The sequence below is a fragment of the Temnothorax americanus genome, unplaced genomic scaffold (assembly GCF_048541705.1).
Source record: "Temnothorax americanus isolate GAGA-0224 unplaced genomic scaffold, ASM4854170v1 Scaffold82, whole genome shotgun sequence".
NCBI lineage: Eukaryota > Metazoa > Arthropoda > Insecta > Hymenoptera > Formicidae > Temnothorax > Temnothorax americanus.
This window is the reverse complement of record NW_027509805.1, coordinates 407,501-434,800: the sequence shown is the minus strand read 5'-3', so window position 1 is coordinate 434,800 and position 27,300 is coordinate 407,501. Positions and strand designations below refer to the sequence as shown.

Below are 27,300 nucleotides of genomic sequence, written 5' to 3'. Positions count from 1 at the left end.
TTCTCCAGCCATGCGCATTTCTTCTTCCGCAGCGGCGGCAAAGGCTTCCGACATTTCATTATGAAAACTTATGTACGTTTTATTACTCATGCATGTAACATCCACAGCAGCAAGAAGTTCTTCGAGCTGCTTGTGACCAGTCCCTGTCAATATAGTACCGGCTACGATACCTCTATTGACATCTAATTTTCTGTCGTCTGTCGGTTCACTCCAAAAGCTACTTCTGTAGTGACACATTCGACATTCTACAATAAATTTGATTTTCAGACCGACACGCTTTATTTTAGTTATGACAAGATCAGTGAAACGACATTCATTGATCCAGTGAGCGGACAGTCTCTGCAATTCAGCAAAAACATGTCCGAAATCGACGAAGCATCGTCCACCAATTTGTGCAGAACATAATTTTCCAGCGTCAATGTTCCCATGTTCAACATGCAAATCATAATTTTCAATATCTTCGACATTTTCGACATTTTCAACGTCTTCGATATCTTGATGAACGTCTTCGACGTCGTTGACGTCTTCGACATCTGCGTTATTATCTTGGACGTTATCAACGTCTTCGACATGTGCGATATCTTGGACGTTTTCAACGTTTTCGACATGTTCGATATCTTGGACGTTTTCAACGTCTTCGACATCTTCGATATCATCCATTATACTGTTTTGCATTCTGAATTCTTTGATTTCACATTCCGTCACATTCGTAATACAATATTCGCGAACGTCTGATAGAGATCCCATTGAATCATTATCATTAAAAATATCTTCTATCGATTGACATTTTTGTGTCACGCATGCATCGACAGATTGCAAAAATGTATCCATAGAAGATAATGTTTGCGATGTCGACGTGTCATCATCAACATTTCTCTCATCGACGCATGCATGTAATTGATTACACGTACCTGGAACTTCCGATCTTCTCTCGATAATTCTTTCTTCATTGATGAAAGACTTCTTATTCAAAATTTGTCGTGCTAAACGCAGTCTCTTTTTCATAGAGATACGTTTTGCCGACCGAATTTTCCGAATATAAGTATATTTAGACATAATGAGAGTATTATATATAATTTCTCATATGTCTATAAATAATACTAATAAAATTACACTCCAAACAACAGTCAATAATAACAAAACTAAGCGCTAAGAATAAAACACTCCGTACGCCGTACTGTTCTCTAACAGACTGCAGTAAAAACAATATACTCGAGAGATATATATATATATATATATAATATATATACATATATAAGTCACAAACCAATGACGACATAAAAGTTCTTGATTGGTCGCGCGTCGCGCGACTACCGCGACTACCTTTATGTTTGTTGTTGGTTGAGTAATGGCGAACCGAGAGCATGGTGAGTAATCGTTTCTTTCATTTATATATATGTATTATGTATTATTATATATGTACATGTACATATGTACATACTGAATACATATTTAGTACATGTAATTTATAAAATGTAATGTAAAGCATTATTTACATAAGATATTTAGAATTTTCCATAAACCTAACCCTCAACCTGTCAATTTTTTGATATAGGTATATACTTATATTTATACAAGTGTACATATATAATATTTTGTATGTATTTTTTATATATTGATACAACATATGAAACATTTGTTTGCAGCAATACCGCTACCGGCCCCGGGACTACCCGTGCCGGTTGATCACGTGCCAATAAATCAGCCGAATGAGAATCATGAGATTGCCGTGCCGCACGGTCTCCTTGCACACGGCTTACCGATTCACGGCCCACCGGTTCACGGCCCACCGGTTCACGGCCCACCTGTGCACGGCCTACCGATCTACGGCCTCCCGGTGCGCGGTCTACCGCCCAGACCGCCATGCATTATCATAATGCCTAGCGCACAACATCAAGCTGTAAGTAATTTGTAGAAACATTTTTTATACTAATATAACTAATATAATAATCAAAATTAAAATAATAAAATAATAATTCATATTATTTTTTGTACAGCTGCCTCAGTCGGAGCGAAGAAGGCGGTATCGCCAACGCCGCCGCGAGCGACGGCTACAACAGCCGCCGCCACCACCGCCACCCTCATTGCAACCACCTCCGCCACCCTCATTGCAACCACCTCCGCCACCCTCGTTGCAACCACCTTCAACACCTCAACTAAGAGGCCGGGGAAGAGGTCGGGGAACAGGTCGCGGAGGAGGAAAAGTTTATGTATGGAACATATTCTAACATATTCTGGTTTCTTATATGTAATATGTATAATGATATATATATATATGCTCCAATATATAATTCATAAAAACATATTTTTAATAACTTTTTTACATCGCCCATGATCCTCACCGAATTCATCAACAACCTTCCTAATGATACTCTATCTATAAAAAAAATTAGCTCGATATTTCAAAATTTACGGATATAAGAGCAATCACGTAGATTTTTTTTAGACAGAAATCGGTAACACCTTTATTAACAATTTGTTGAATTCTATTATATTCCTTAGTTTTTCTACCCCTGTTTCATATATATAATACTTTAAGATTTGGTTGATAAGTTTTTAAGAATAACGTCCAAACATACGTACACACCACCTGTAAGAATGTTATATATTAGTACATTATTTCCGAAAAGTTAGACAAATTTTCGCACCAGTTTTCAGTAAATCGGTCCATTAATAAATGAGTAGTTCGCAGTAAGTCAGGCAGACAGACAGACATTATGAATATTTTAGAACCGATATCCCAAAAAATCGGTAATGATGCGGTTCTCAAAATACGTCTACGGTCTAACAATAAGTTAGAGTATCATAAAATAGTATACCAAATTAGGTTGATTTAATTTCAAAACTGTATAGATTTGCATAGCGGACAAACACATACATTCATTTATAGATAAAAATATGATTTTATTACAATTATATGTATTTCTTGTGCTAATAATATTATAATTTTTAACAAGTATAATCGCTTATCCATTCTTATTAGTAAGCTCAATTTTTTTTAAATGTCTGGATGCAAATTTAGTAGCTTCGGTCACTGCTTTTTCTATATACGTCCCAAAATCTTGTGACACATGTGTAGATTTCATACTGGCAATTAACATGGATTTGAATTCTTTAATAGGTCCTTGATTTACATTAAAAATTTGTAGAACGACATCCATCCAGATTTGTACATTGAATGCATTATAATAGTTCCTAATAATTTTTTTCGTTTTTTTTGTTGCTTGCCTATTTATTTTCATACAAATAAAATGAATTATGTTTTACATCATTCATTTATATTACAAGGAAAAAAATTATTAGAAGTGCAAGAAATGCGCAGTAACTCTTTACATACATTATAATTAGTTATGCAGGAAATGAATGAAAACACAGATGAACTTTGTGTTTTGCTATTAGAAAATCCACAATAAACTTGAATGATTTATTATCAAAATGATTTTATATACAATTTTATATACAATTATACATAAAGTCAATTAAAGTAATTATAAATTTTCAACACCAAACTCCTTGGCATTATTATCAATGGTAAGATTAAAGTAAATAATGCTATAAATATATCTGTCATATTCTCTGTGATTAAAATATGATGTAACTTGAAAATAATATCTATTTTATATATTATAGGTAAATGAGTTATAATTAAAAATTCCAAAACTACAAAATTTAATAATAGAAAAGCAGTAAACATCAATAAGATATTAAATAGTACCAATGAAGTCGGTATTATATATTGGATAAGACTGTGTGCTCTAGCTATGCATTAGAAAGTGGCCAGAGAGGTGCAGTATCTCAACATACATGCAAGACATAAATGAAAACCTAGATGAATTTTGTGTTTTGCTGATGTATTTAGAAAATCCACAATAAACTAGAATGATTTATCAAAATGATTTTATATCAGCGGTGCACACGTACTTTTGTTGTTAAAATTTTGCAGCAAATATTGAGAGCCTGATGTATTTATAAATTAGATGGATAATAATGTTGATTAAACACTCCGTTTTTTGTTCTTTTTTTAATGTTATAAAACTTTAGTTCATATTATACGAAAATATTTCACAATAAGTTTTATTTTTGTAATATATTATATGTAAGTGTTATATCACATATATGTCATAATATATATATATATATATATATATATATATATATATATTTTGCAAAGTGTTCTCGTAATAATATGTTTTCTCATTTATTTAACATTTCTGATATTGTCATATTTGAGAGAGTAACTGTAGAAACTATAGCAAGTAAAAAAGTTGTTATTTTATTTTTCTTCTAATTTTTTCCAATACAGAACTGCCTAATTGCGTAGTTTTGTAATAAAATTATTTTAAAAATTATTTGACGAAAAATTGTCGCAAATACTTGCATCTCAATATTTGCTGCAAAATTTTAACAACAAAAGTACGTGTGCATTGCTGATATAAAATCATTTTGATAAATCATTCTAGTTTATTGTAAATTTTCTAAATACATCAGCAAAACACAAAATTTATCTAAAGCGGGTGCTTGTTGGCCTTGATACGTTACTGCCTTCTGCTACGGACGGCCAGAAAGCATTTTTCAGGCCGTATTGCTAAAGCGGGGAGCACGCGGCAACGCCGCACAGACGCGGCAACGCCGCAGTCTTAGCATATGTCTCTCTACTGTGCGTCCGCGTGAGCAGTTCAATGGTGTGTGTGCGTATTCACACATAAAACCCAGAAGTTAGTTTCTCGACGTTGGCGACACTGAAACAAAGTTTCGTATTGTCACAGCGCGAGGTCTCTAACATCAATTCGGAGTTCGGCCGTGACTCCTGTCGACCCTTAACAAACCACGAAACACAATCCTCGCCGCGACGATATCTGTACGTGGATACGGTATCGTCGTAGGTGCAGCACAGATAGTAACCCAGGCTGAACGGTACGTGACGCTGATAAGCGTATCTCGCCCCCCCTTCGGCATTCTCCCTCTCCCATGGTTCGAGAAGACACTCCAGATCCGCGTACACCACGAAGGGGAGTTGCTCCTTCCTGTCGTGATTGTCGAAAGACAGCCACTTATCGTCCTCGTTTGGAAAAACGATGGCGCAGTCGTTCATTCGACCGCAGTCGACGCTGTGAGCGGCCAACTTTTCGCGCGTATAGAAATAGTGTAGGCATCTGCGAAGTAACGCCATATATTAAATAACATCTCTCTCAGTTTCCTTGTTCCTCAGTTTTTTTTTTTTTTTTTACTTACCGATCGCAAACATGCTTCGCGCAGCGGCTCACGGTCAATTGTGAATTCACCAATCGCGATAGATTCTTTATCTAGGCGAAATGACCCCCGTTGACGACGCCACGCAACGTATCGCGCAGATACAGGAGATTTACGTGTCTATCCCTCTTATCGTCGGTTAACCGCAGAGGCACGATCGCGTTGTCGTCAGCGCCCCGTCCGTACTTATCTTTCTTTTCAATCTCTTCCCGAGTGGTGAACACATTGATCGATACGTCATTCTGACGTTCGAACTTTCCGATGTGTTTCAGATCTATGGGGAAGTTTATCCCGTCGAGATTCAGCACCGTCGCGTAATCGGGATACGAGCCGCATCGTTCCGCGTTCCGCTCGGCGGGATACAGAGCCGCGACCACCGCGCGTGCGAAACACGTGTCCTTCTCCGATCGCACGTTTACCACCGCCTTTTTAAGTCTTATACCTCGCGGTATTTCCATCCAACATCCCACGCGCATGGGATTACACTTGTTCACGTTCACCGTTAGGTTCAGTATTCTAGACAACGTCCATCCGCTGTCGCGTTCCTGAAATTCGTCCAACCCTGCTAGAATTGCGTCGCGCACGCGCCTATCGTACCACTCGCTCAAATCGGACGCTTGGAGGAGCTGTTCGTTCCGCGTAACGATACTCTTCACGTCGATCTTATCGTTCGCTACGAATTCTCCATTGAACATGACATTTACCTTCAAACACGCGTGTTTGTTCAAATTGTCCTGCACTTTTTCGAGCACGGTGCCCTTCGCATCCTCGAGAAATCGCGCGGGTTCGATGTACGTCGAGTTCGTCGCAACGCCTGTGAGCACGCGACCTCGGAACGCCGTATCGATCTCGATTCACGAAAATCCTTCGCTGACGCTGCTGCTGCTACCTGCACCCTCACCGTCCAAACCGGCACCCACGGCGCGTTCGAATCGCCGACGCAGATCCTCCCTCGAACCTTCCAGTCGCGCTATTCGAGCCACCAGAGCGGTCACGGCTCCGGTGTTGCCTCGCCCTCCGAAGCGTCCGACTCGACAGCTCTCCCGCAGGAGCTGGAGACACTCGTCGCATCGTCGTCTCCACGCGCGATATCCGTCCGCGTCGCGGACGTCCGCGGCGAGCAATTCGTCGCACTCTTTCTGCATGTTATCCAGAAGGGCCTTTCACCCTCGGGAACACAGAATTTCACTCGATCGAAAAGACGACGAGACCCGCAGGTGTAAATCCTACGTAGCATCTCTCCTCCGAACACCTTCTGATAATAATGATGATATTTGAGCGGCAATTTACGCGTATAATCGTGCGCCCCAGCGGAATTTACCATCGTCGTCTCTATCCACGCGCGCTCGCGCGCAGTTGCGGCTCCGATCTCTCTCCGCAAATGATGAGTCGCCAGATTCCATCGCGCGTCCTCCTTCACCACCACCAACGCACATGCGTTTGACGATAACGATGTTTCGAGTCTCGCCGATTCTTCGTCCGAATCCGACGAGAACGTGGGCATGGGCTCGTAACAGCGCGATTCGCCGTCTGATTCCTCGGGACGAGTAATAACGGTGATCGTTCATTCGCGAGTACGCACATTGCTATTGCTACATTATCACCGCTGTCGGGTCTAAATCAATTAAACGTATAAATACCGTCCTGTATTCTTTTCAAATATATTTGGCAATAGAAAAACCTCCTGTTCAATTGGCGATCGGCGATTCCGATTTCGCGACGGATCAGATATCTCGTTACGTCGACTCTCCACGAATCCGATCTGCAACAATTCCTCACGAGCGGTTCGCTTATTTTTACGATCGGTTTTCTAATTTTAGGATTAAACACCGGTTTGCAAAGTTCTACGTACTCGTCGCTCATACCGCATTAAAAAACAACTTATTCCCGTTCCGATCGGTTCGCACCGCTCTGTCACGATACATTTGTCAATCTGCGTCACCGTATGCCGCGCCGTCGCGAGCAAAACTCTTTTTATACGCGTTCGTTATCTCAACGTTTTGGTTTTCCATACCCAGAGATAAACTCTTTCCCCGGAAAAATAAAACGACAATTGCTCGCCGCATCGTTCGAGAAAAACAAAAGGAGGATGTGACGTCGACAGCGATCTTCGGACGCGCGATGAAAAATATTATTCGCGAAACGTACGGTTCGGGTGAACGAAGAGAGAGCGGTATCGTCTCTCTCGGTCTCTCTCGATACAACGAGGCTGGTCGGAAAATCACATCCGGTGCTATCTTGGTATTATTTTTATCGCATTTTTTGCTGATTATGACTGCTAGCTTTTATATAATTTAACGAGTCGCTTTAGTTCGAGACTGTTTCTCTGTCGCGTAACGTCTTTTCAATTTTTTTACGATTAGGACTCCTCTCGAGCAGTTTGTGCCAGTTAGAGGTGTAGTGACTCTGGAGGAACTCCGGGCTGTCGATGCGGGGGAGGAAACCACCCCTCCTACGCTGGTGGTGCCCGACTGGTTGGATGGGGGCTTTATCTACGCTCGTCCACGTTTCCGCATCGGTCAGCGCGACTTTTTGCCGGGTGGTGATCGGCGTGACCCGCCGGATACTATGGCGTTGTTCATGCTGTTGTCCGAGCTCCGTTTCCGTCTGTTGACGGGTCGGGGATATACTCTTCCCCGTGATGGTTAATCGTAAGTTTTATTAATTTATACATTATACATCTTTTTTATAAAATTAATTTGATTTAAATTTATCAAATAAAATGCATATTACTGCCGTGCCTCGTTGACTCGAGTCTGTCGCGCGTGTTCCGCGAACCGCTCGCCGCGTCGCTCGAAAAAAAACCAAAAGGAGGATGTGACGTCGACAGCGACCTTGAACGCGAGTTCGGACGCGCGATAAAATAAAATATTATTCGCGAAACCGCGTCCGGTCCGTCGGGACGAAGAAGCGCGCGATCGACGCTCCCCCTCGCGGGAAGACACGACGACCGCTCGCAGCGTCGATCGAGAAAAGGAAAAAGAAAACAAAAGGAGGACGCGACGTCGACAGCGACCTTGAACGAGTTCGGACGCGCGATAAAAAAAATATTATTAGCGAAACGTACGGTTCGGGGTGAACGAAGAGAGCGGTATCGTCTCTCTCTCTCTCTCGGTCTCTCTCTCGATACGTCGGAAAACCGCGTCCGGCCCGTCGGGGCGAAGAAGCGCGCGATCGACGCTCCCTCTCGCGGGAGGACGACTCGCGATTTTCGCCGTTTAAGAAACGGGCGGCCGGAAACCACGTCCGGCCCGGGCGACAGTACGCGCCTCGCCGCGATCGACGACGCTCCCTCCTCGCGCACCGTCGGTATCGCAGTACCCCCCTTCCCCGCTCCCCTCCAGAGTACCCTGAGGCCAGAAGTAGAATTCTTCCCCCACTCCTCGTCCGTCCCCACTCTTTTTTCCCCCACTCTTACCCCCACCAGCTGCTCCTCCCGGACCCCCCTCGCCCATCTCTTATGGCGTTCCCCCCGCGGGGAACGTACCCCCCCGACCCCCGCAATTCGCCCTGAGGGTAGAAGTATATATTGCTTAGCTACTCATCACGAAGGGAAATCGCTCTTTCCTGCTGTGGTTCTTGAAGCTGAGCCACTTGTTGTCCTCGCTCGGTAGTCGGATTGTGCATTTGTTAACCTTTCGACATTCCACAGTGTGAGACTGCAACTTGTCGCTCGAACTAAAGTAGTGAAAACATCTGCAAAAAAACAAACACAAATATTATAAATTTTTTTACAAAAAAATATAAAACAATATATATTATTAAAAAATATAGGTACTTACCAATCGTAAAAGTATTTTTTTTTTTTTTTTTTTTTTTTACTCAATTGCGAGCTTACGAGGCGGTAATCGTGCGGTCGGTAAGCCGTATCGGGAGAACGTTTGAAGTCTTCTGTCTCTCGATGATATAGACATTGACGGATATATCGTTGAGTCGTTCAAACTGTTTAATTTGATTCAACGTCATTGGGAACTCAATGTTTTGTAAATTCAGTACCGTTGAATAATGCGGGTGTGATGATTCCCGTTCTGAGTTTCTTTCGGCGGGATACAGAGCAGCCATCACGGCCCACGCAAAACACGCATTGTCCATAGACAGCACAATAATCACAGCTCGCTTCACTTTAATGTCTTTAGGCAATTCCAAGTGACACCCCGCGCACAAAGGATTGTATTTGTTGATGCTCACCGTCAAATTGAGGATTCGAGTCAACGCCCACCCACTGTCGCGTTCCTGGAAGTCCTCGAGTTTCGCTAATATGGGCTCGATAACGTGCAGCTTGTACCAATCACGCAAGTGCGATGTACCACAGAGTTCTATGTTATTTGTACATATACTCTTATTGGCACGTTTATCACCCGCCACAAACTCCTCGTTGAACGCGGTGTTCACTTTGACACAATTATGTGTTTTTATAATGTCTTGTACTTGCTTGCACACTACGCTGCAGGCGTCTTCCAAAAACTGTCGCGGTTCTATATGGTCTGTATTAATTACCGCACCGGTCATTATTCGCGTTTCGAACCCGGCGTCGATTTCTCGCCATACGAGTTCTGCCGCGCGCGTGTCGCCACTGGTGCCGGCATTCGCATAATTACCACCGCTATGGATAAATTGTCTTTCCAATTGCGACTTCACACCCTCGAGTCGCGCGATTCGGGCAACCAACGATTGCCTCTGCCCGATCGTTGGATTGTCGAAGAGCCGCTGACGTTTGGCACTACAGCGTGTCTCGAGCTGCTCGACGAATTCCGCGCATTGCAGTGTCCATGTGAAATATTCACCCACGGTAGCTACTTGGTCGGACAACTCCAATAGATCGCGTTCGGTTTGCTCGAATTGATCCATGTTTGATCACTTTCGCACCAGTTCTTTTATTATATCACTTCACAGTACTTGTACGTGAAAACGTGTTTAACCACACAATAAATCTCGATACTCTTTGACCGATGTATCGCTCTCAAAGGTATCTTGACATTCATCAATCCTCCTCAAAGGTATCTTGACATTCATCATTCCAAACAAATTTAGCTTTATCCTTTGTGAGTAAATAAAGCGGTTTAGCAATGGAGGAAAAATCTTTTACGAATTTTCGATAATAAGAACAAAACCCTAAGAAGCTTCGTAATTGTTTTTGATATGCGGCACTGGCCAGTCTTTTACTGCGGAAATCTTTTCTGGATCTGTAGCAATGCCCTCCGCAGAAATCACGTGTCCCAAATATTTTACATTTTTAGAAAAAAAAACACATTTTCTGGGTTTATTTTTAAATTTACTTCTTGAATTTGTTGTAAAATTTTTCTAAGATTTTCTAACATTTCCTCGAAACTTTTCCCAAAAACAATCACATCATTTAAATAAACTAAGCAGATTTTCGATAAAAATTCTTTCAAAACTTTTTCTATCAAACGTTGGAAAGTTGCGGGGGCATTGCAAAGACCAAAGGGCATGACAGTAAACTGCCATAACCCCCTTCTGATAGAAAAGGCAGTTTTCTCTCGGTCTTCCGGACGAATTTTTATCTGCCAGTAACCGCTTTTTAAATCTAAAGTAGTAAACCAAACATTACCTGTGAGCTGATAAAACGTATCGTCTATCCTTGGAAGAGGAAAGGAATCTTTTTCTGTTACCCCATTCACCTTTCGATAGTCTACGCAAAATCTTATTGTTCCATCTTCTTTTTAACCAAAACTACAGGGGAAATCCATGGACTATGCGACTCCTCTATAACTCCCTGTTTCTTCATTTCCTCTAATATTTTATCTACCTCTCTTCGCAATTGCATAGGAATACGGCGTGGAGCCTGTTTAATCGGGGAAGAATCTTTTACCATTATGGCATGTTCAAAAACATTACAATTTCCTGAAATAATTTCTTGTGAGAACACATCTTTAAATTCACACAGAAAATCAGCAAAAACCTTTTTTTGAATATTATTAAGATTTTCAGAATTTTTAATAAAAAGTTTCTTTAGAATAAAAAGGACTTCTCTTGAAGACGTTTCTATACGAGCACAATTAACGACTTCCTCATCATGAGATTCAGAATTATCAAAAGCGAAATCAAAAACATTTTCTAAATTAATTATTTTTAGAAAATCCGCTCCGAGCAGACAATCGTCATGAATTTTAGCAACAAACATAGGAATCTCTGATGAATATTTTCCAATTTGAACTCCTACTAAAACTTTACTTTTAAAACATACTTTTTCTCCAGTAGGATATCTTATACCCGTATTCATAGTCCTTCCTCATTTTGAGGATAAAGGAAGCCTTCATGAAGGATTCCTTGAATCTCCAAGGCTGCCTTGTTTCACAAATGGATCTCGAGTTTTCTTTCTAGAAGGAGGAAATATTTTAGAGATTTTTAGTAATTTACTGAAGGTAGCATCGTTTTATGATGTTTGCAACTCATTTTTTTCGTATCGTAGTGATCGTGAAAGCTGTGATAAGCTGTGATAAAAAAATTTTGTAATAATAATGAATAAAGATAAAAGTACAAACGTTCATTATACGGAGCACGAAAGAATGCTTTTGGCGCAGCTCATTAGTGAAGAAAAAGTAATAGAATGTAAGAAAACCGGTGCGTCAGATTTAAAAGATAAGACGGATGCATGGGAAAGGATAACCAAAAAATATGCAAGCCAAAGTTATACGCCTCGCACTAGTAAACAATTAAAAAAATGTTGGGACAATATGAAACAGAGGTACGTGATAGTATCATTGATAATTAATAGGGGTATTCAAATAAGTTAAAGTTTAACGGTTTGACAGGTTATGTCGGATTAAAGTCGAGTAAAAAGTTAATTAATTAACTTTGGGCGCGCTACTTTTTAAGGTTAAGCAAAATACACAAATGACTCATTAACCTATCACATTAATCTTTGGGTTAAAAGTTTAAAAATTAACTTTTTACTCGACTTTAACCCGATATAACCTGTCAAACCGTTAAACTCTAACTTATTTGAATACCCCTAATTAGTTTTTATATACTTTTCTTCCAAGTGCATAGTCCTTATCGATTACGTATATTTCTATATTTGGTTTCTATTATATTTTCATATCTATTACCTCATTAATTAATCATTTCAGAAAACAAAAAATAACCACGGCAATCCGGCACGAACGACTTATGACAGGTGGAGGTCTTGCACCAGTACAGCCGAAGGACCCAGTGATAGAATTCATGGATGCAACAAATTCAAATATTGATGTCAAAATTGATTGCAAATTTGACGGCACAGCAGTATTTGAGAAAGAATGTAAGCACTATATACATATAGGTTTCCACTTAGTAATACAAGTCAACATAAGCATCATTCTATCTTTATTCTCTGTGACGTTGCGGGACGCCGCTTCGTGGCAGCGCCCCGCCGCCGTCACAAGGCGCGGAAATTTGCGCCCAGGGACGAGCCAGAGGGGCGACGACGAGATCTCCAGAGGCCAAAAAGTCGATATCGTTTCCGCGTTTTGACTATTCTTTTATTTTCATGTGTAATTATAATGCGCGCGGCGCCTCATCCACACCACGGCGAATCTTCGAAGGAGTACCAATAACGAACGGGGTCCGGGAGGACCAAGGACCGAGGAGGGGTGGCGAGAGCGGAAACTACAGGGATCACGGGCGGCGAGAGCAACGCGGCAGGCGTGCGGCGAAAGGGGCAGCGATGGACAAGGCCACCGATAGCGGGGCCCCAGGTACCGGGGAAAACCCGGCCTCAGCAATCTGCCTCCACGGAATACCGGCCCGCGGGGTGACTGATGACCGCCCCGAAGGCAACCGGAGACACACCGGCCAGAACAAAGTCCAGTCCGCTGCCCAGGGACAAATTGAAGAAGTCGCTACGCCGCCGAGGGACCGTTGCGCGCCCCCGATGGATCCACCTTACGACGATCCTGCGTTAGAATATCGCGCGAGCTTGCAAGCTCGCTCTCGATTGGTTGGCACGCCCCTACGGAAGGGGGTGCCGCATCGATTCCGTTATCGAGCGAATCTAGCGAGACACTCCCTGGTCGTCCGTCGGCGAGTCCGAACGTTTTCTTAAACTACGCGATAGCCGCCCCGAGTCGGGAAAATCTGTTGCGCTGCGGCGATCCTCCGTACGAGGTGACGGCAAGGAGCCCTACGAGGAGACATCACATCGGTGAGGTTGCCCGCAGTAATTAATCGCGAGATGTAACGCCACGACGCCGCCCTCCGGTGCACGCTCTCGTCCGGGATAACGTTGTAATATCGCGACGCGTGCGGTCCCTTGAGACCGCGTATCGAATAGCGATCGACAGCGAGAGCGAAGGGCCTCGGGATGGTATCGTGGCCGCGGAATTGAAGTAAAGACGCGATTGCGAGCCTCTGGAGATCGCGATAAATTCGTGGCGAAATCTGTTGCTGCGCGTCCGTTTCGCATAATGTCCGCGCTCGTGGTTGTGCCTCGCGCCTTCCGTGTTCCCGGCGTATCAAATTACCAAGCATTGCTCTTGTAGAATTTCGCATGCGTCGGCACATCATTCGCGTTAATCGGCCGTCTGTGAGTGGCTAATTGCCTCAGAGAATCGTGCGTGTTAGGGTAGTTATGTTCGGATGCGTTGTTCGGTGATTGCGTGTTATTATTGCTCGCGGTAATCCCGCACATTTTCTTCGCGTTTCTTCCAGTATTTCGCGCTACGCCGATTGCCTCGGCGTCTCATTTTCGCGTTCGGAAATCACTGAGGACAGTATTGTCTTTGCCCGAATGACTGGCGCTACCGTTGGTCATTTCTCGCGTTAGATTAAGTCCGTATTTTCGCGTTTGTTATAGTATTTCGCGTCTCCTTGCGATCGCGCCGAAATTGATCTTGCCTTATTGTGTTGCGTTCGATCCTCGTTACGTTGGGACGTGGCTTACGCCACGATTCGTACTTGCGTTAGGCTTAAGATAATTGGCGACAGAATTCTCGCGCGACTCCCGGCGTTGCGTTCACGCACTCCGAGCGTGAGGTATCGTCCTGTCGCGACTTTTCCTGCGAGATCTTATTTTCTAATTCCGTGCTTATTTCGTGTTTGCCGTCGATGTTCCATATTACTTGTAAGTTTTGTCATACTGTTCTGAGATAGTCGCAGCGCCTTCTGCGCGTTACTATACGATAACGCCGTACCTCGTTTATTCTGGTGTCCGCGCTATTACTAATTCTTTTGTTTCATTTCTGACGCTCGCGCGACTGAGGATATGATTGTCTGACCGACCGAAGCCGACTCGGCTTTTATTGGTTCACGCGTGAATTTCTAACGAATAAATGTTATTTTGATTTGTTAATTGCTTGAGTTCGTGGCCTTATTTATGGCGTGTCACCCCGCCGAATATCGCGCCGCCCTTCCTCACCCCCGCCCCAGCCCTTAGGTCGAGCTAGCCGATTCCTCGCACATCCGCACGTCTCGCTTTGCGTCTCGTGTTGGTTTTCTTTCGCGATTTCGCGGACGCGCGTTGACGCGTCTGGCGCCCAATGGTAAATTCGTTTCGCGAAGTGTCGGAGGTGCGAGGGAATCGTCGGAGAGGCCCGTCATTCCGCTCTCCTTACTCCTTTTGATCCGGCACACGCCCCGGAGCGGTTCGGGAGTGAAAAAGTCGTGACATCTCATAGAATGTAGATCAAAGATAGAATGAGGCTTGTGTTGTCTTGTATTGCTAAATGAAAAGCATTCATAGTTTCTATTTTTCTTTTATATTACAAAAGTCATTTTTGATATTTTACTTTTAGTTAATATAAAGATGGATACGATGGATTCTACAAAAAAAAACATTGATTATTAAATGTGAAAGTGAGAAAGAAGAAAACGATAATGTCGATGAAGTTACATATGATCAAAGCATTCAATCTATGTCTCGCAACATATCATTGGAAAAAATTGGTACTTCAAAAATTAAGAACATACAGGTAATGAAAAAGCTCATGATTTCGGTTAATATTAGTTATTAATATTAGTTAATATAAATTAGATTTATGATAATGTAATAAATTAATAACAATATAACTATGCACCCTCGAACATGCATCGTTCCGGCGCAAACACCTCGCCGAAGCCACCCCGCCGACCACCCGCGGGGTGAAGACCGGGCACAGTGTGCCCATATTTTTAATAAGCAATATTAGGAAGTCCGCGAACGGGCTTAACGCGGCAACCGCCTCACCGCGCAGAGCGGTGCCGAAGGCGGCCGAACACCGCCGAACGCGATCGCCGCGTCGGGACGCCGTAGCCACCGATCGTTCCGCCGCACCGTCCCGGCGCTCGCGATCGTAAGAAGCAGACCCGGGAGAACGGCAAGATGAAGGAGTTTTACTACCGGCTTAGTAAGAGCGATCTTGCGCACAAAATGGAAATGCTCGGACTCGACACCGACGGCAGCCTCGACGATCTCCGGAAACGATTGAGTAAATTCATCGATGAAAAGCCCGAGATGTTCAAAGCACGGGACATCCTCCACCTCCCGCCCCCGGCTATAACCCTAAATCAAGACCCTCCGCTCACCCCGGTAACAGTGATACACACCGACCCCCCCGAGTAACCCGTCCACCGAAATCATGAACCAAATGCGAAAGTGGGGGTTGCACTTCGAAGGGAAGGACCCGTGGGCATTTATGGAGCGAATCGACGAACTGCGGGCCGCCTACGAGTTTTCCGACGCGCACTGGCTACGCGGGCTGCCCGAATTACTCCGGGGGGACGCCTTACTGTGGTACCGGAATAACCGCGACAACTGGACCCGTTGGGCGGAGTTCATAACCGATTTTAAGGATACATTCCTGCCGCGACGATACCGACTGCAGTTAGCAAACAAAATCCGTGACCGCGTACAGAAGGAAGGGGTACCGTACGTAAAATACGCGACGCAAATACTGACCCTTATGCGTAGGGCGGGAGGCTACTCGACTGAAGAACAAGTCGAGCAGCTCTACGAAAACATGCACCCCGACTATCAAAGCAGTATCTGGCGGAGCGATGTGCGCAGCCCCCGGGAGCTGCAGCAGCGGGCAGGGGAATTCGAGCAAATGCAGCAAAATCGCTGGAAACACAGTGCCGCGAAAAGCACCGTCGCCGACCCATCGACCACCGCCGCCGTATACAACCGAAGCGAGTGCTGCTGGCGCTGCAAACAGCGCGGGCACACGCGCTTCGACTACCGGCGCCTCGCCCGTAAATTCTGCTCGCAGCGCGGCAAAGACGGCGTCCTGACAAAGGAGTGCCACCCGCCTCCGGGAAACGACACCGGGACCGCGGAAACTCCGGCCACCCCCCGGTTCTCCCCGTAAAGTTCACGCCCCGGCCGCACCTGAAGACGAGCATCCAAGACCGTCCGCTGGACGCCCTGTTCGACACCGGATCAGAAATCTCCTTCGTCAACGAGCACACCGCCCAACTCGCGCAGAGCCTCGGCTTCCCCGCGACCCCGGAGGAAGGGCAAGTCCAGCTCGCCAACGGGCAGCATATCACGTTACAGGGGCGCGTCCGGCTACCAATTCAGACCACCGGCAAAACGATCTGGCATTCGTTTACGATGATGCCAAACCTGAGAAGCGCGGTACTACTCGGGGTCGACTTCTGGGCGAAGTTAGGATGCGCCATCCCCGCGCCCGTCGATTCGGGACCCCGCGACCAGACCCCCGCCATCGCAATGACCGAGGGCATCGCGCCACACACCCCAGCCGAAGTTAAGGAACTCCGGGAATTCCTCGCGGAAAAACTCCCGCTCTTCGACCGAGTAAGCGGGCCGACTGACAAAACTGCCCACCACATCCGAGTCAAAGAAAACGTCGAGCCGATTAAACAACGGTACCGACCGCGCAATCCAGCCATGCAGGCCATCATTAACGCCGAGGTCAAAAAAATGGAACGGGAAGGGGTAATAGAGCGATCGAATAGCGCGTGGAGCTCCCCGGTGGTCGTGGTACGGAAAAAAGACGGGAGCCACCGATTCTGCATCGATTTTAGACGGGTTAACGACGCGACCGAGACCGACGCCTACCCCCTCCCTCAAATCACCGCGACGCTCGACAAATTACGCGGGGCAAAATACCTGACTATGCTCGACCTCGAGAGCGGGTACTGGCAGGTGCCGCTCACCCCACCCAGCCGACCGATCACTGCGTTTACCGTACCGGGGAAGGGGCTCTACCACTTTAAAGTAATGCCGTTCGGCCTACACTCCGCTCCCGCGAAGTTCCAGCGGCTGCTAGATACCGTGCTCGGGCCGGAATTCGAACCGCACGTCTTCGTATACCTCGACGATATTATCATTATCACAGAAACATTCGAGGAACACCTCCGGATTTTACGCGAAGTATTCCGGCGCCTCCGCACAGTAAGCTTACGACTCAACCCGGACAAATGCAGATTTTGCGTCGACCGCCTACAATACCTCGGCCATATAGTCGATCGCGAAGGGATCCGTACCGACCCGGAGAAAGTGCGGGCAGTCGCCCAGTGGCAGCGGCCGAAAACCGTAAAACAAATCCGGCAATTCCTGGGGGTAGCATCATGGTACCGACGATTCATCCAAGACTTCGCGACCATCGCCGCGCCGCTCACCGCCCTGACGCGAAAGCACGCTGGAGCTGGGGGGAGGCAGAGGATACCGCGTTCAAGAAATTAAAAGATACCTTGACCTCCGCGCCGGTCCTCACGTGCCCAGATTTCACGCGCCGCTTCATCCTACAAACCGACGCAAGCACGACCAGCCTCGGGGCCGTGCTCACGCAAAACTTTCCGGAGGGGGAGAGAGTTATCGCCTACGCCAGCCGCACACTGAATCAGGCCGAACGGAATTACAGCGCGACCGAGCTCGAATGCTTGGCCGTAATCTGGGGAATCCGGCGAATGCGCGAGTATCTAGAAGGATACTCATTCACAGTAATTACCGACCACCAATCTCTCCGCTGGCTGCAAAAATTAGATCCACCCACCGGCAGGTTGGGACGCTGGGCATTCGAGCTCCAACAATACGATATGGACATCAAGTACCGCAAGGGAGCCCTCAACCGGGTCGCGGACGCCCTGTCGCGTCAAATCACCGCCGCCGCCGTCACGACCCCGCCCCGCTGCTCGTGGTACCGCCGGACGCTACGAGCGGTGCAAAACACCCCCCGGGAACACCCTGATTACGAGGTGAGGGACGGGAAACTGTACCGGCACATATTGCACAACCTCGACTTTAACGAAACTCCGCCCGAAGCCCAATGGAAGGAATGCGTGGCTAAGGAGCTGCGCCCCGAAATCCTCCACCGAAATCACGACGCCCCCACCGCCGGACATCTCGGCATCGCGAAAACGATCGCTCGCATCGCCCAGTTATATTACTGGCCCGGCATGTTCCGGGAAATTGCACAATATGTACGAAACTGCCCTCGGTGTCTAAAGCACAAAGTCGCGCAAACCCGACCGGCGGGAATACTGCACGCCACGTCCGTCACCCGCCCGTGGCAACAGGTCACCCTCGACCTAATCGGACCACTGCCGCGATCGAAGCAAGGCCACACATGGCTCCTGACAATGCAGGACCGCTTCTCCAAGTGGTTGGAGATGCGCCCCCTGCGTCGCGCCACCGCCACCGCCGTAACCACGCACATCGCCGAAGCGATTATATTCCGCCACGGTTGCCCCGACACGATATTATCGGACAACGGCACGCAGCTCCGTTCCAGTAAACTCGCAAAAATGCTCGCCGCCCATGACGTCCGACACGTATACGCACCGGTTCACGCGCCGCATTGCAACCCGGTCGAGCGAACAAACCGGGTTGTAAAAACAATGATTGCGCAATACGTCGACCGAAACCACCGTAATTGGGATGAGCGCATCCCCGAGCTCCAATTCGCGTACAATACGGCCCGCCACAAAGCCACCGGCTACACTCCCGCGTATCTCATCTTCGGCCGAGAACCAATCTCCCCTCTCAACCGGGAGACCGCTCCAAGCACCGCGGCCGCTCCACCGGACGAAACGCGCCGACACCTCGAGGAGGCCTACGAGCTCGTACGAATACATCTGGCGCGAGCGTTTCAAAGACAGGAAAAATACTACAATCTACGACGCCGACAATGGGCGCCGAAAGTCGGGGAGTGGGTATGGAAACGCGAATACCCACTCTCCAATAAAGCCGCCGCATTTAACGCCAAACTCGCGTCAAAGTTCCGCGGCCCCCTCGAGGTGCGCCGAATTGTATCACCGGTAATCGTCGATCTCCGCGACAGAAGCGGCAAGTGGAGCCGCCACATCCACGTACAAGATTTAAAACCCGCGCCCACCGCCCCCGCGCCTAACGACAACGAAGAGGGCAATGACACCGAAACCGACGCCGGCGAAAACAACGAACCTGACATCGAGGAGGACAGCAATACCGAAACAGAAACCGACAACGATGACAACACGGAACCGGGGGATAACGGCAATAATAATAACAACGAAACAAAGTCGGAGGGCGACATTGAAGCAGAAGATTAGGCGAAAAACAAAGCGCCCCACTCTCAAAAAGGAAAATAAATACCAGCGCCGAAAACGAACGAGCTCACAGACAAGCCATGGCATCCGTCCAGAGAGAAACGTCGATCGAGAGAGATATTCTCGAGGAAATCAACAAGATCCTCGCCGAGCCAGAGGAGTATGACCCGGCCCACCCGGATATCGGGCATACCTGGTCGAGGCTCTTTAACCGAACCGAGGGTCAGCCGCCGCCGCCGCCCTCGCCAAGAGTACCGAACCCGCAGGCGTACCGCCGACACAAAAAAACGTGCCAACGATCGGCTGCACGATCCAGCGGTCCGATGAGCAGCAACAGCGGAAATTAGAGTGGCTCACCACCCCGCCACCTTTACTGAGCCAGCCGAAACCGCGAGCCGTGCCGAAGGTAATTAAGGTGGAGAGGACGAAAATCGACCTGAAGGCCATACGGGGCCGTCCAAGACCCCTGGCACCACCACCAACACCGGCCAACAACTCGCCGGCGCCGGCGAGACCTCCGCCGATACCGACCACCGGCCCGACGGCACCTCCAGAGGCAGCCACAACGAGGACCCTGGCGCCGCCGCCGCCGCCGCAACCAGCACCAGTCGAGGTCCGACCGTTACGGGCGAAAGGGACCCAACCACCACCCCCAATCCCGGTAGCCGTAGAGGACGGGCACGTCATATGGGTGCCCCATTACCATGTGCACGTCTCCCGGCAGCACAAGACGCGGTCGGGAGGCAAGCGATGGCACATACGGTTCAATGCGACCGGCTCCGTCCGCAGCATTCGGGAGATCAGGGCGAAGACGTAGAGCGCCGAATTCGCGCTTTCCAAGGAGGGGGGTGATGTAACGATGCACCCCTGAACATGCATCGTTCCGGCGCAAAAACCTCGCCGAAGCCACCCCACCGACCACCCGCGGGGTGAAGACCGGGCACAGTGTGCCCATATTTTTAAAAAGCAATATTAGGAAGTCCGCGAACGGGCTTAACGCGGCAACCGCCTCACCGCGCCGAGCGGTGCCGAAGGCGGCCGAACACCGCCGAACGCGATCGCCGCGTCGGGACGCCGTAGCCACCGATCGTTCCGCCGCACCGTCCCGGCGCTCGCGATCGCCGTCGCTACCCCCACCACGCCGCGAGGCCGCAGCGACGCCGCCGCGACGCGTATATAAGCCCGGCGTCGCTGGCACAGAGCGCGATTCCCGATCACCCGTCTTTTCGACGACACCGATCCTGAATTCCTGCACCAAGCCAGTCCGAACAGAACGTAGAGCGCCTCTGGCATTCTCCGTCTTCGCCGAGTGTGTCTCGGTTAAACGACCAGCTTTGCGCAGTCATCCGAATCACCCGAAGCCTGTACGGACAAGAGGATAGAGCGTCCCGGCATTCTCTGTCTTCGCCGAGTGTATCTCGGCCGACGACCCGCTTCAACCGCGTTACCCACGTTTCGCGATCCATATCGCCGCCGCGCCTCGCGCCATTTTTCCGCGCTCCGGGCCACGCCGCCCGGGAAACCGGCACCACCCGGACCGATACCTACCACCACGCGATCCGGCCCCACGCGACGAACGAAAAGCGCCGGCTCCGCCCCGCACACACCGCGGGCTTTTCCGCGCCACCCGCGGCCGAACCAACGACGCCTCACACGCACGCCCAACCGTCGAAAACCGCGCGGACACACGCGAGCGAACCCCGCCTGAGCGGTAAACACGTGCCGACCCCTTGCAAATGTCGCGAGGGTATATTGTGAAATAATAAACGTTACTATTGTCAGTTAACAGAGGCACGACTTCATTTCGCTAACCTCGCCACTCGTCTGCTTCTCTGCACCTCCTTCGAACCCAGACCCGCCGCGAGCTAGATCCGCGTTTCGAAATTAGGTTGTTTTAACAATAAAATACTAATGATAGTATAATTGGTTTTCAGAGTATCCGTGACGAAAGGAAACTAAAGTTAACAAAAATTCGAGAAGCAATTGAACAGCAGCGGGAGCTGCATGCTAAAAAAATGAAGATTGTTGATATAGAAGAAAAGATTGTTCTAGCAAAACTTTTGAAAGAGGAAGAGGCACTCAAATAACAAATAACTTACAATATTAATATAACGTAATAATATATATAATAAAATATAAAAATATATTTTTATATACTATAATTTTTCGCGAATTCGCTGATTAATCCCGACGATGGAAGCGGGATGAGAAGGACGCGCGTGGAAAGTGTTCACTAATTATTCACTTTGGTTTTTGTGTAACTCAGACCACAGTCTGAGCCGTCTTTAATGCGTCAAAATTGATACAATCTGACCTGAGATGGATGAGCGGTGAACAAATGAGGTGTCTTGCTTGTCCTTATAAACGAGAGACAATTATATCAATTGCCGTCCTCTTCGATGAATCGCCCGTGAGCCGGTGGGACACGTGGCGGTCGGCACTCGCGCACGTGTGAGCTTGAGCTGTCGTGTTGAGGCACCAGAGTTGATGAGCGGTCTATTTCACAATCTATGAGACGATCTAGTCAGTGTGGTCACTGCGATGTGCACGATTAACCGGAGTCACGATGCGAAACGTACAGAGCACACGTTACGCTTCTGGTTACCGCGCGGCCATCTTTACAATTGCCTCGATCGCGAGGAAGACGTTGGCGATGAGCGCGCCCGTGCTTGCGCCTGCTGCCGCGGTGATGCGGAGTCGATATCCGATCGATGCTGCCATCTGATCGGGCGGCGCAACGGTAACGGAATCTCGAACATTCCGCCCGCCATCAGCAATCTTGTTGATGATTCCTTACTCTTGATCCTTCATTTGGTTGAAATGGGCAATATGGCAAGCTTGGCACTAGGCCGAGTGAGTGTCGTTGTGGCGGTCTTCAGGGTAACAACCCTGGTGAGTGCATCCTTGCTGGGGTGCAAAGCTGTTACTCTGGCGAGTGGCCATTTGCACGGTGGAGAGCGTTCGTCGGTGAGCAGCACGATGGACCCCCTTGACACTGTTGTTGGGATGATGCCACTTGGATATCGCCTGCTGGCGTTGCAGGTAATGAGCCGACCATTGTGCCCAAAAATGTTGAACACGCTGCTGGATGAGCTGCCATCGAGATAGTCGTGAGATTGCTAGGTCAATCAGAGATGGCTCGGGTATGGTAGTGATTGGACCTCCAATGAGGAAATGACCTGGTGTGAGCGCAGAGACGTCTTCAGGGTCGTCACTCAGCGGTTCTAAAGGCCGTGAGTTGAGAATGGCCTCGATTTGCGTAAGCAACGTTGTGAATTCTTCCGTCGTGAGTAGAGTCTCCCCGATAGTCCGTCTCAGATGAAACTTCACCGATTTCACCACCGCCTCCCACTTGCCCTCCATGTGTGGAGCGCCTGGTGGGTTGAACTCCCATCTGGTGCAATCACGTTGTAGAATTTGAGCAATTCGTTGATGTTTTTGGGAACTCTGGATGAACATTTTCTTGAGCGCTGCGTCTGCTCTAATGAATGTTGTTCCGCAGTCCGAATACATGGCCTGAGCAATTCCCCTTCTGGCGGAGAATCTTTGTTCCTCCATGCAAGGTACGCAGATGGGCGTGTGCAATGATCAGGGTCGAGAGCCGTGATTGGCAAGGCAAAATCTTTTGATGTTTGTTGTCTTGAGCTAGTGCTGATTGGTTGAGGCGGCCGCCAACTCGGATGATCTCTTGAGCGTCTACATACGCAGTCAATCGACCGAATGCGTGAGCAGTTGGTAGTCTTCAGTTGGCCGTGAGCATCTTGATCTCGTGCGTGAAGTATGCCGCTTGAGTAGCCTTAATCCAGAACAATCTGGCCTTCTCCAAAGCTAAGTGCAAGTCCAGTGGCTTGCATCGGCACTTTCCCAGAAGCGATATGAATCTGAAACAAAGACCTGTTATTTTCAATAATTTATTGAGAGTTGAGTACCTATATATCAGGTCCCAGTGATAGTCCGGTTGATAAGCGGCCGCATGTAGCGCAATGCCTGGACGAGCCTCATGTGCGCTCAACTCGTCCGAAAGCGCGGGTTGAGATGGCCATGCTTCAGGGGTACTCATCCACGGTGGTCCCGTCCACCATAATGAGTGGCTTTGGAGTTGAGCAGTACTTAATCCCCGTGAAGCGCAGTCGGCTGGGTTGGACGTACCAGATACGTAGTTCCAATGTGCGTTCGCAGTGAGCTCTTGAATTTGAGACACTCGATTTCTCACAAAATCCTTCCAGCGCGATGCATGAGATTTGATCCACGTGAGTGTCACAACGGAATCCGTCTACAGGTGAGTTGCTGTGACGTTCAACTTCAAGGTGGCTTGAACGTATTGCATGAGTCTTGAGAGCAGCAGTGCTGCGGTGAGTTCAAGTCTCGGGATGGTGAGCCGCTTGAGCGGTGCTACCTTGGTTTTGGAGCACACCAATGAGATTGGCGCCATTAGAGCCGTGGACGGTGATAAATACGACTGCAGCCATTGCCAATTGAGAAGCATCAGAAAAGCCGTGAAATTCCACTGACGATGTACTCCATGTGTTATACCACCGAGGTATTGAGATCTTGCGCAAGCTGGTGAGTTCCTTTCTGATAATGAGCCACCGTGATGAAAACTGGGATGGCAGTGGTTCATCTCATTGGAGCTTATGAAGGCAAAGCTCCTGAGCTCCAAGAGCATCTTCGCCTTGATCACGACTGGTGATGCAAAGCCTAGTGGATCGACTATCTGAACCACTTCAGATAAAACGAGGCATTTGGTGAGGTGATCGGTATGCGTCAAGATCCTTGTTGAGAATGCGAATGAATCTTCTTGAGGAAGCCATCGTAATCCGAGTATTTTGGTTACGCAATCGTCAAATGTGACTTGTGAGCCTTGGTCTTTCTCTGCTTGAACCGCAGTGAGCACGTCTGGATAAATCGCGTGCTACTTGGCCAATGAAAAGCCGCCCGCCATGCACAAGTTCTTCAGTTGCACTGCAATTTGAATTAGCTGTTGGACCGTGTCAGCGCCTCCAAAACTGTCGTCGACGTATCGACCTTGAAGGACTGACGGCACTGCAAGGGGAAAATTGTGGCCTTTGTCCTCCATCAGTTGTAGCAGCGTTCGTACTGCCAAGAACGGGGCAGCCATGGTACCATACGTGACCGTGGTTAGATAATATGCCACTTCATTGAGCAGTTCATCGCTCCATAGAATCCGTTGTAAATTCTAGTCATCTTCATGCACGTTGATCTGTCTATACATCTTGATGATGTCCGTGGCGACTAGATGTCGAAATTGTCGAATCCAGAGCAAGACATCGGTGACGTTTAAATGCAACTTGGCTCCCGTGTGCATGATATCATTAAGGGAGCGGCCAGATGTAGATGCGCTCGAGCCATTGAATACCACACGTAATTTCGTGGTTGCACTGTCTGGTTTGAGCACTCCGTGATGTGACAAATAGTATTGCGTGTGCTGACTGGAAACGGGTGAAGCCTTCTTCACGTGATTGAGATCTCGATATTCTGTCATGAATTGGTGATACAGACGTCGATAGTTGTCATCTCGGGAGAATCTTTTTTGTAAGCTTTTCAAACATCGATGCGCGGTGAGATACGAGTCGCTGAGAGTATCAGGTGATGATTTTAGTGGTAGTCGAACTGTGTATCGACCTGTTGAATTCCGTGAGACAGTACTCTTGAAACGTTCTTCACATTTTTGTTCGTCAGAAGTAAGCTCAAGATTGTTGCTCGCAGGCACTTCTTCCTGTGACCAAAATCTCGACAGAACCTCGTTGAGAGCATCTTTCCTCTCCTGAACCGATGCATGATGCACTGTAGCAGATGCTGATAATGATGTGTCGACAGGTCCGAGAACGAGCCATCCGAAAATTGAGAGCTGCGCAATTGGCATCCATGTATCTTGTTTGATGATGTTGGCTTGATGATCTGCCCATATGAGTCAGCTCCAATGATAATATCCACTGGCCGTGGTGTCAGGAAATCTGGATCAGCCAAGGCTACCTTGGTGAGATGCGGCCATTCCTGGGGTTCAGCGTTAAATGATGGTAGGATATTCGTTAACGTCTGCAGGATGTGAGCCTGAATGATGACGTCTGATCTTGAGCAAAATGAGCGGAGCTTGAGGAATGCAACTTCTCGAGTTTGCGTGGACTTTCCGCCACCAATTCCGGTAATGAGAATGACAGAGTGATAACGAGGAATGTTGAGCTGACAAATGAGTGCTTCAGAGACAAAGGTAAGTTCTGAACCTGTATTAATGAGAAGCCGTACGTGCTGAGTATTGACCGATGAGCTGATCTGAGCCAGGGCCGTAGCGAGTAATGTTGAGTGTGATGAGCGAACCAAGGATGAGTGAGTGACGATTGCACCGTTGTTCTATTGGGGTGCTGAGACTGAGCTGGTGGTTGGCTTCGATGATGAGTCGGTCTGATGTGCCTCATGCAGCATCGTATGATGTCGGTGGGTGCACTTCTTGCACCCCCGTGAGCTCTTGCATGAGCGGACGTTGTGACGGCCGAGGCAGTTAAAGCACAGCCTTCGTGAGATCACTAGCTTCTGTCAATCGCCCGGTGAGAGTTCCCTGAATTTAGGGCACGTCACTGCGAAGTGCGTGCCGTTGCAGCAGTCGCACGGATGCCCCGTTGAGCCGTCTGCGGCAGCAGTGCGTGCCGGTTGAGCTGCCGCATGATGAGCCGTCGAGGAGCGCCGCGCTGGTTAGCAGCCCCTGCCGAGCTTTTAGAGCAGGCTGTTGACTCGATTCTCTCGAGTGCTCGTGCTCGCAAAGTGAGAAATTGCTCGAGTTTTTCAAATCGCGGGCACTCGCGCGCGGCGCCCAACGACGTCTCCCACTGCTCCTTGGTTTGGCGATCCAGCTGCCTAGACAACTGGTACACCAGGATGCGTCGCACAGATCCTGTGAGACGCCCAAGGATTGGAGGCCCTTGATGCCCTCCTTAAACGTATTGAGCAGCTTGTCCAGTTCCGCGGCGTTCTTCTGCACCGGTGTTGAGCTGGCAAAGAGCTGGTCTAGGTAAGATTGAATAAGCAGACGTTTGTTCTCGTAGCGATCAACGAGCATCTCCCACGAGGGTTTGAGCGAGTCGCCGGTGAGAAGCAAACCGGAAATGAGCTGGGCAGTTGGGCCTTTGAGTGACAGTCGCAGATAGTGGAGTTTCTCCACGTCTGTGAGCCGTTGGCTGTCATAAATGACTGCCTTGAAGAGATCGCGATACGTAGGCCAAGACTCGTACACGCCCTTGAAGGACGGAATGCTGATATCCGGCAATATCTGCTGAGATTGTGAGGGCTGCGCCGCTGCAGAAGCTGTCTTTGGAGCGATTTTTTCCGACAATGCGTCCTTGAGTTTTGCCAGACCGCGACGAGCCGTCGTACACTCCTGCGCCTCCACCGCGAAGGCGTTTTTGGAGAAATATTCATGGGCGATGAGCGCCGTCGGCCATGAGACCTCGAAGTAGGCGTGTTCTTTGAGGAACGCCTTGTGCACCTCTTCGAGTTGAATCGAGATCTGGAAGACCTCATCTACTGATGTGTCATCTGCAGACGATGGTAACGTCTCGCTGATGTTCCGCA

At 48.1% G+C, this 27,300-nt stretch overlaps 4 protein-coding genes across 4 annotated transcripts; 2 read left to right on the top strand and 2 right to left on the bottom strand.

The window, feature by feature from the left end:
- Positions 1-355: 355 nt before the first annotated feature.
- Positions 356-2,298, top strand: LOC143907472 (uncharacterized). The gene is made up of 3 exons (XM_077424291.1): positions 356-1,367; positions 1,647-1,900; positions 1,998-2,298. The coding sequence occupies exons 1-3, from the start codon at positions 1,349-1,351 to the stop codon at positions 2,226-2,228; spliced, it is 504 nt and encodes a 167-aa protein (XP_077280417.1). The 5' UTR covers positions 356-1,348; the 3' UTR covers positions 2,229-2,298.
- Positions 2,299-10,688: 8,390 nt separating this feature from the next.
- Positions 10,689-22,328, top strand: LOC143907473 (myb/SANT-like DNA-binding domain-containing protein 3). The gene is made up of 4 exons (XM_077424292.1): positions 10,689-11,956; positions 12,342-12,511; positions 14,982-15,158; positions 21,651-22,328. Exons 1-3 carry the CDS (start codon positions 11,730-11,732, stop codon positions 15,032-15,034), a joined length of 450 nt encoding a protein of 149 aa, XP_077280418.1. The 5' UTR covers positions 10,689-11,729; the 3' UTR covers positions 15,035-15,158; positions 21,651-22,328.
- Positions 22,329-22,444: 116 nt separating this feature from the next.
- On the bottom strand, positions 22,445-24,143 carry LOC143907471 (uncharacterized). The gene has a single exon (XM_077424290.1). The coding sequence runs from the start codon at positions 23,272-23,274 to the stop codon at positions 22,561-22,563; it is 714 nt and encodes a 237-aa protein (XP_077280416.1). The 5' UTR covers positions 23,275-24,143; the 3' UTR covers positions 22,445-22,560.
- Positions 24,144-24,913: 770 nt separating this feature from the next.
- On the bottom strand, positions 24,914-25,600 carry LOC143907488 (uncharacterized). The gene has a single exon (XM_077424306.1). It carries the CDS (start codon positions 25,598-25,600, stop codon positions 24,914-24,916), a length of 687 nt encoding a protein of 228 aa, XP_077280432.1.
- Positions 25,601-27,300: the final 1,700 nt, after the last annotated feature.

Coding starts and splice junctions, on each gene's coding strand:
- LOC143907472 (XM_077424291.1), top strand. Junction 1,901..1,997: donor CTAGCGCACAACATCAAGCT/GTAAGTAATTTG, acceptor TTTTTTGTACAG/CTGCCTCAGTCGGAGCGAAG.
- LOC143907473 (XM_077424292.1), top strand. CDS start 11,730: ATGAATAAAGATAAAAGTACAAACGTTCATTATACGGAGCACGAAAGA. Junction 11,957..12,341: donor TGGGACAATATGAAACAGAG/GTACGTGATAGT, acceptor TAATCATTTCAG/AAAACAAAAAATAACCACGG. Junction 12,512..14,981: donor AGCAGTATTTGAGAAAGAAT/GTAAGCACTATA, acceptor TTTTACTTTTAG/TTAATATAAAGATGGATACG.
- LOC143907471 (XM_077424290.1), bottom strand. CDS start 23,274: ATGGAGGAACAAAGATTCTCCGCCAGAAGGGGAATTGCTCAGGCCATG.
- LOC143907488 (XM_077424306.1), bottom strand. CDS start 25,600: ATGCCAATTGCGCAGCTCTCAATTTTCGGATGGCTCGTTCTCGGACCT.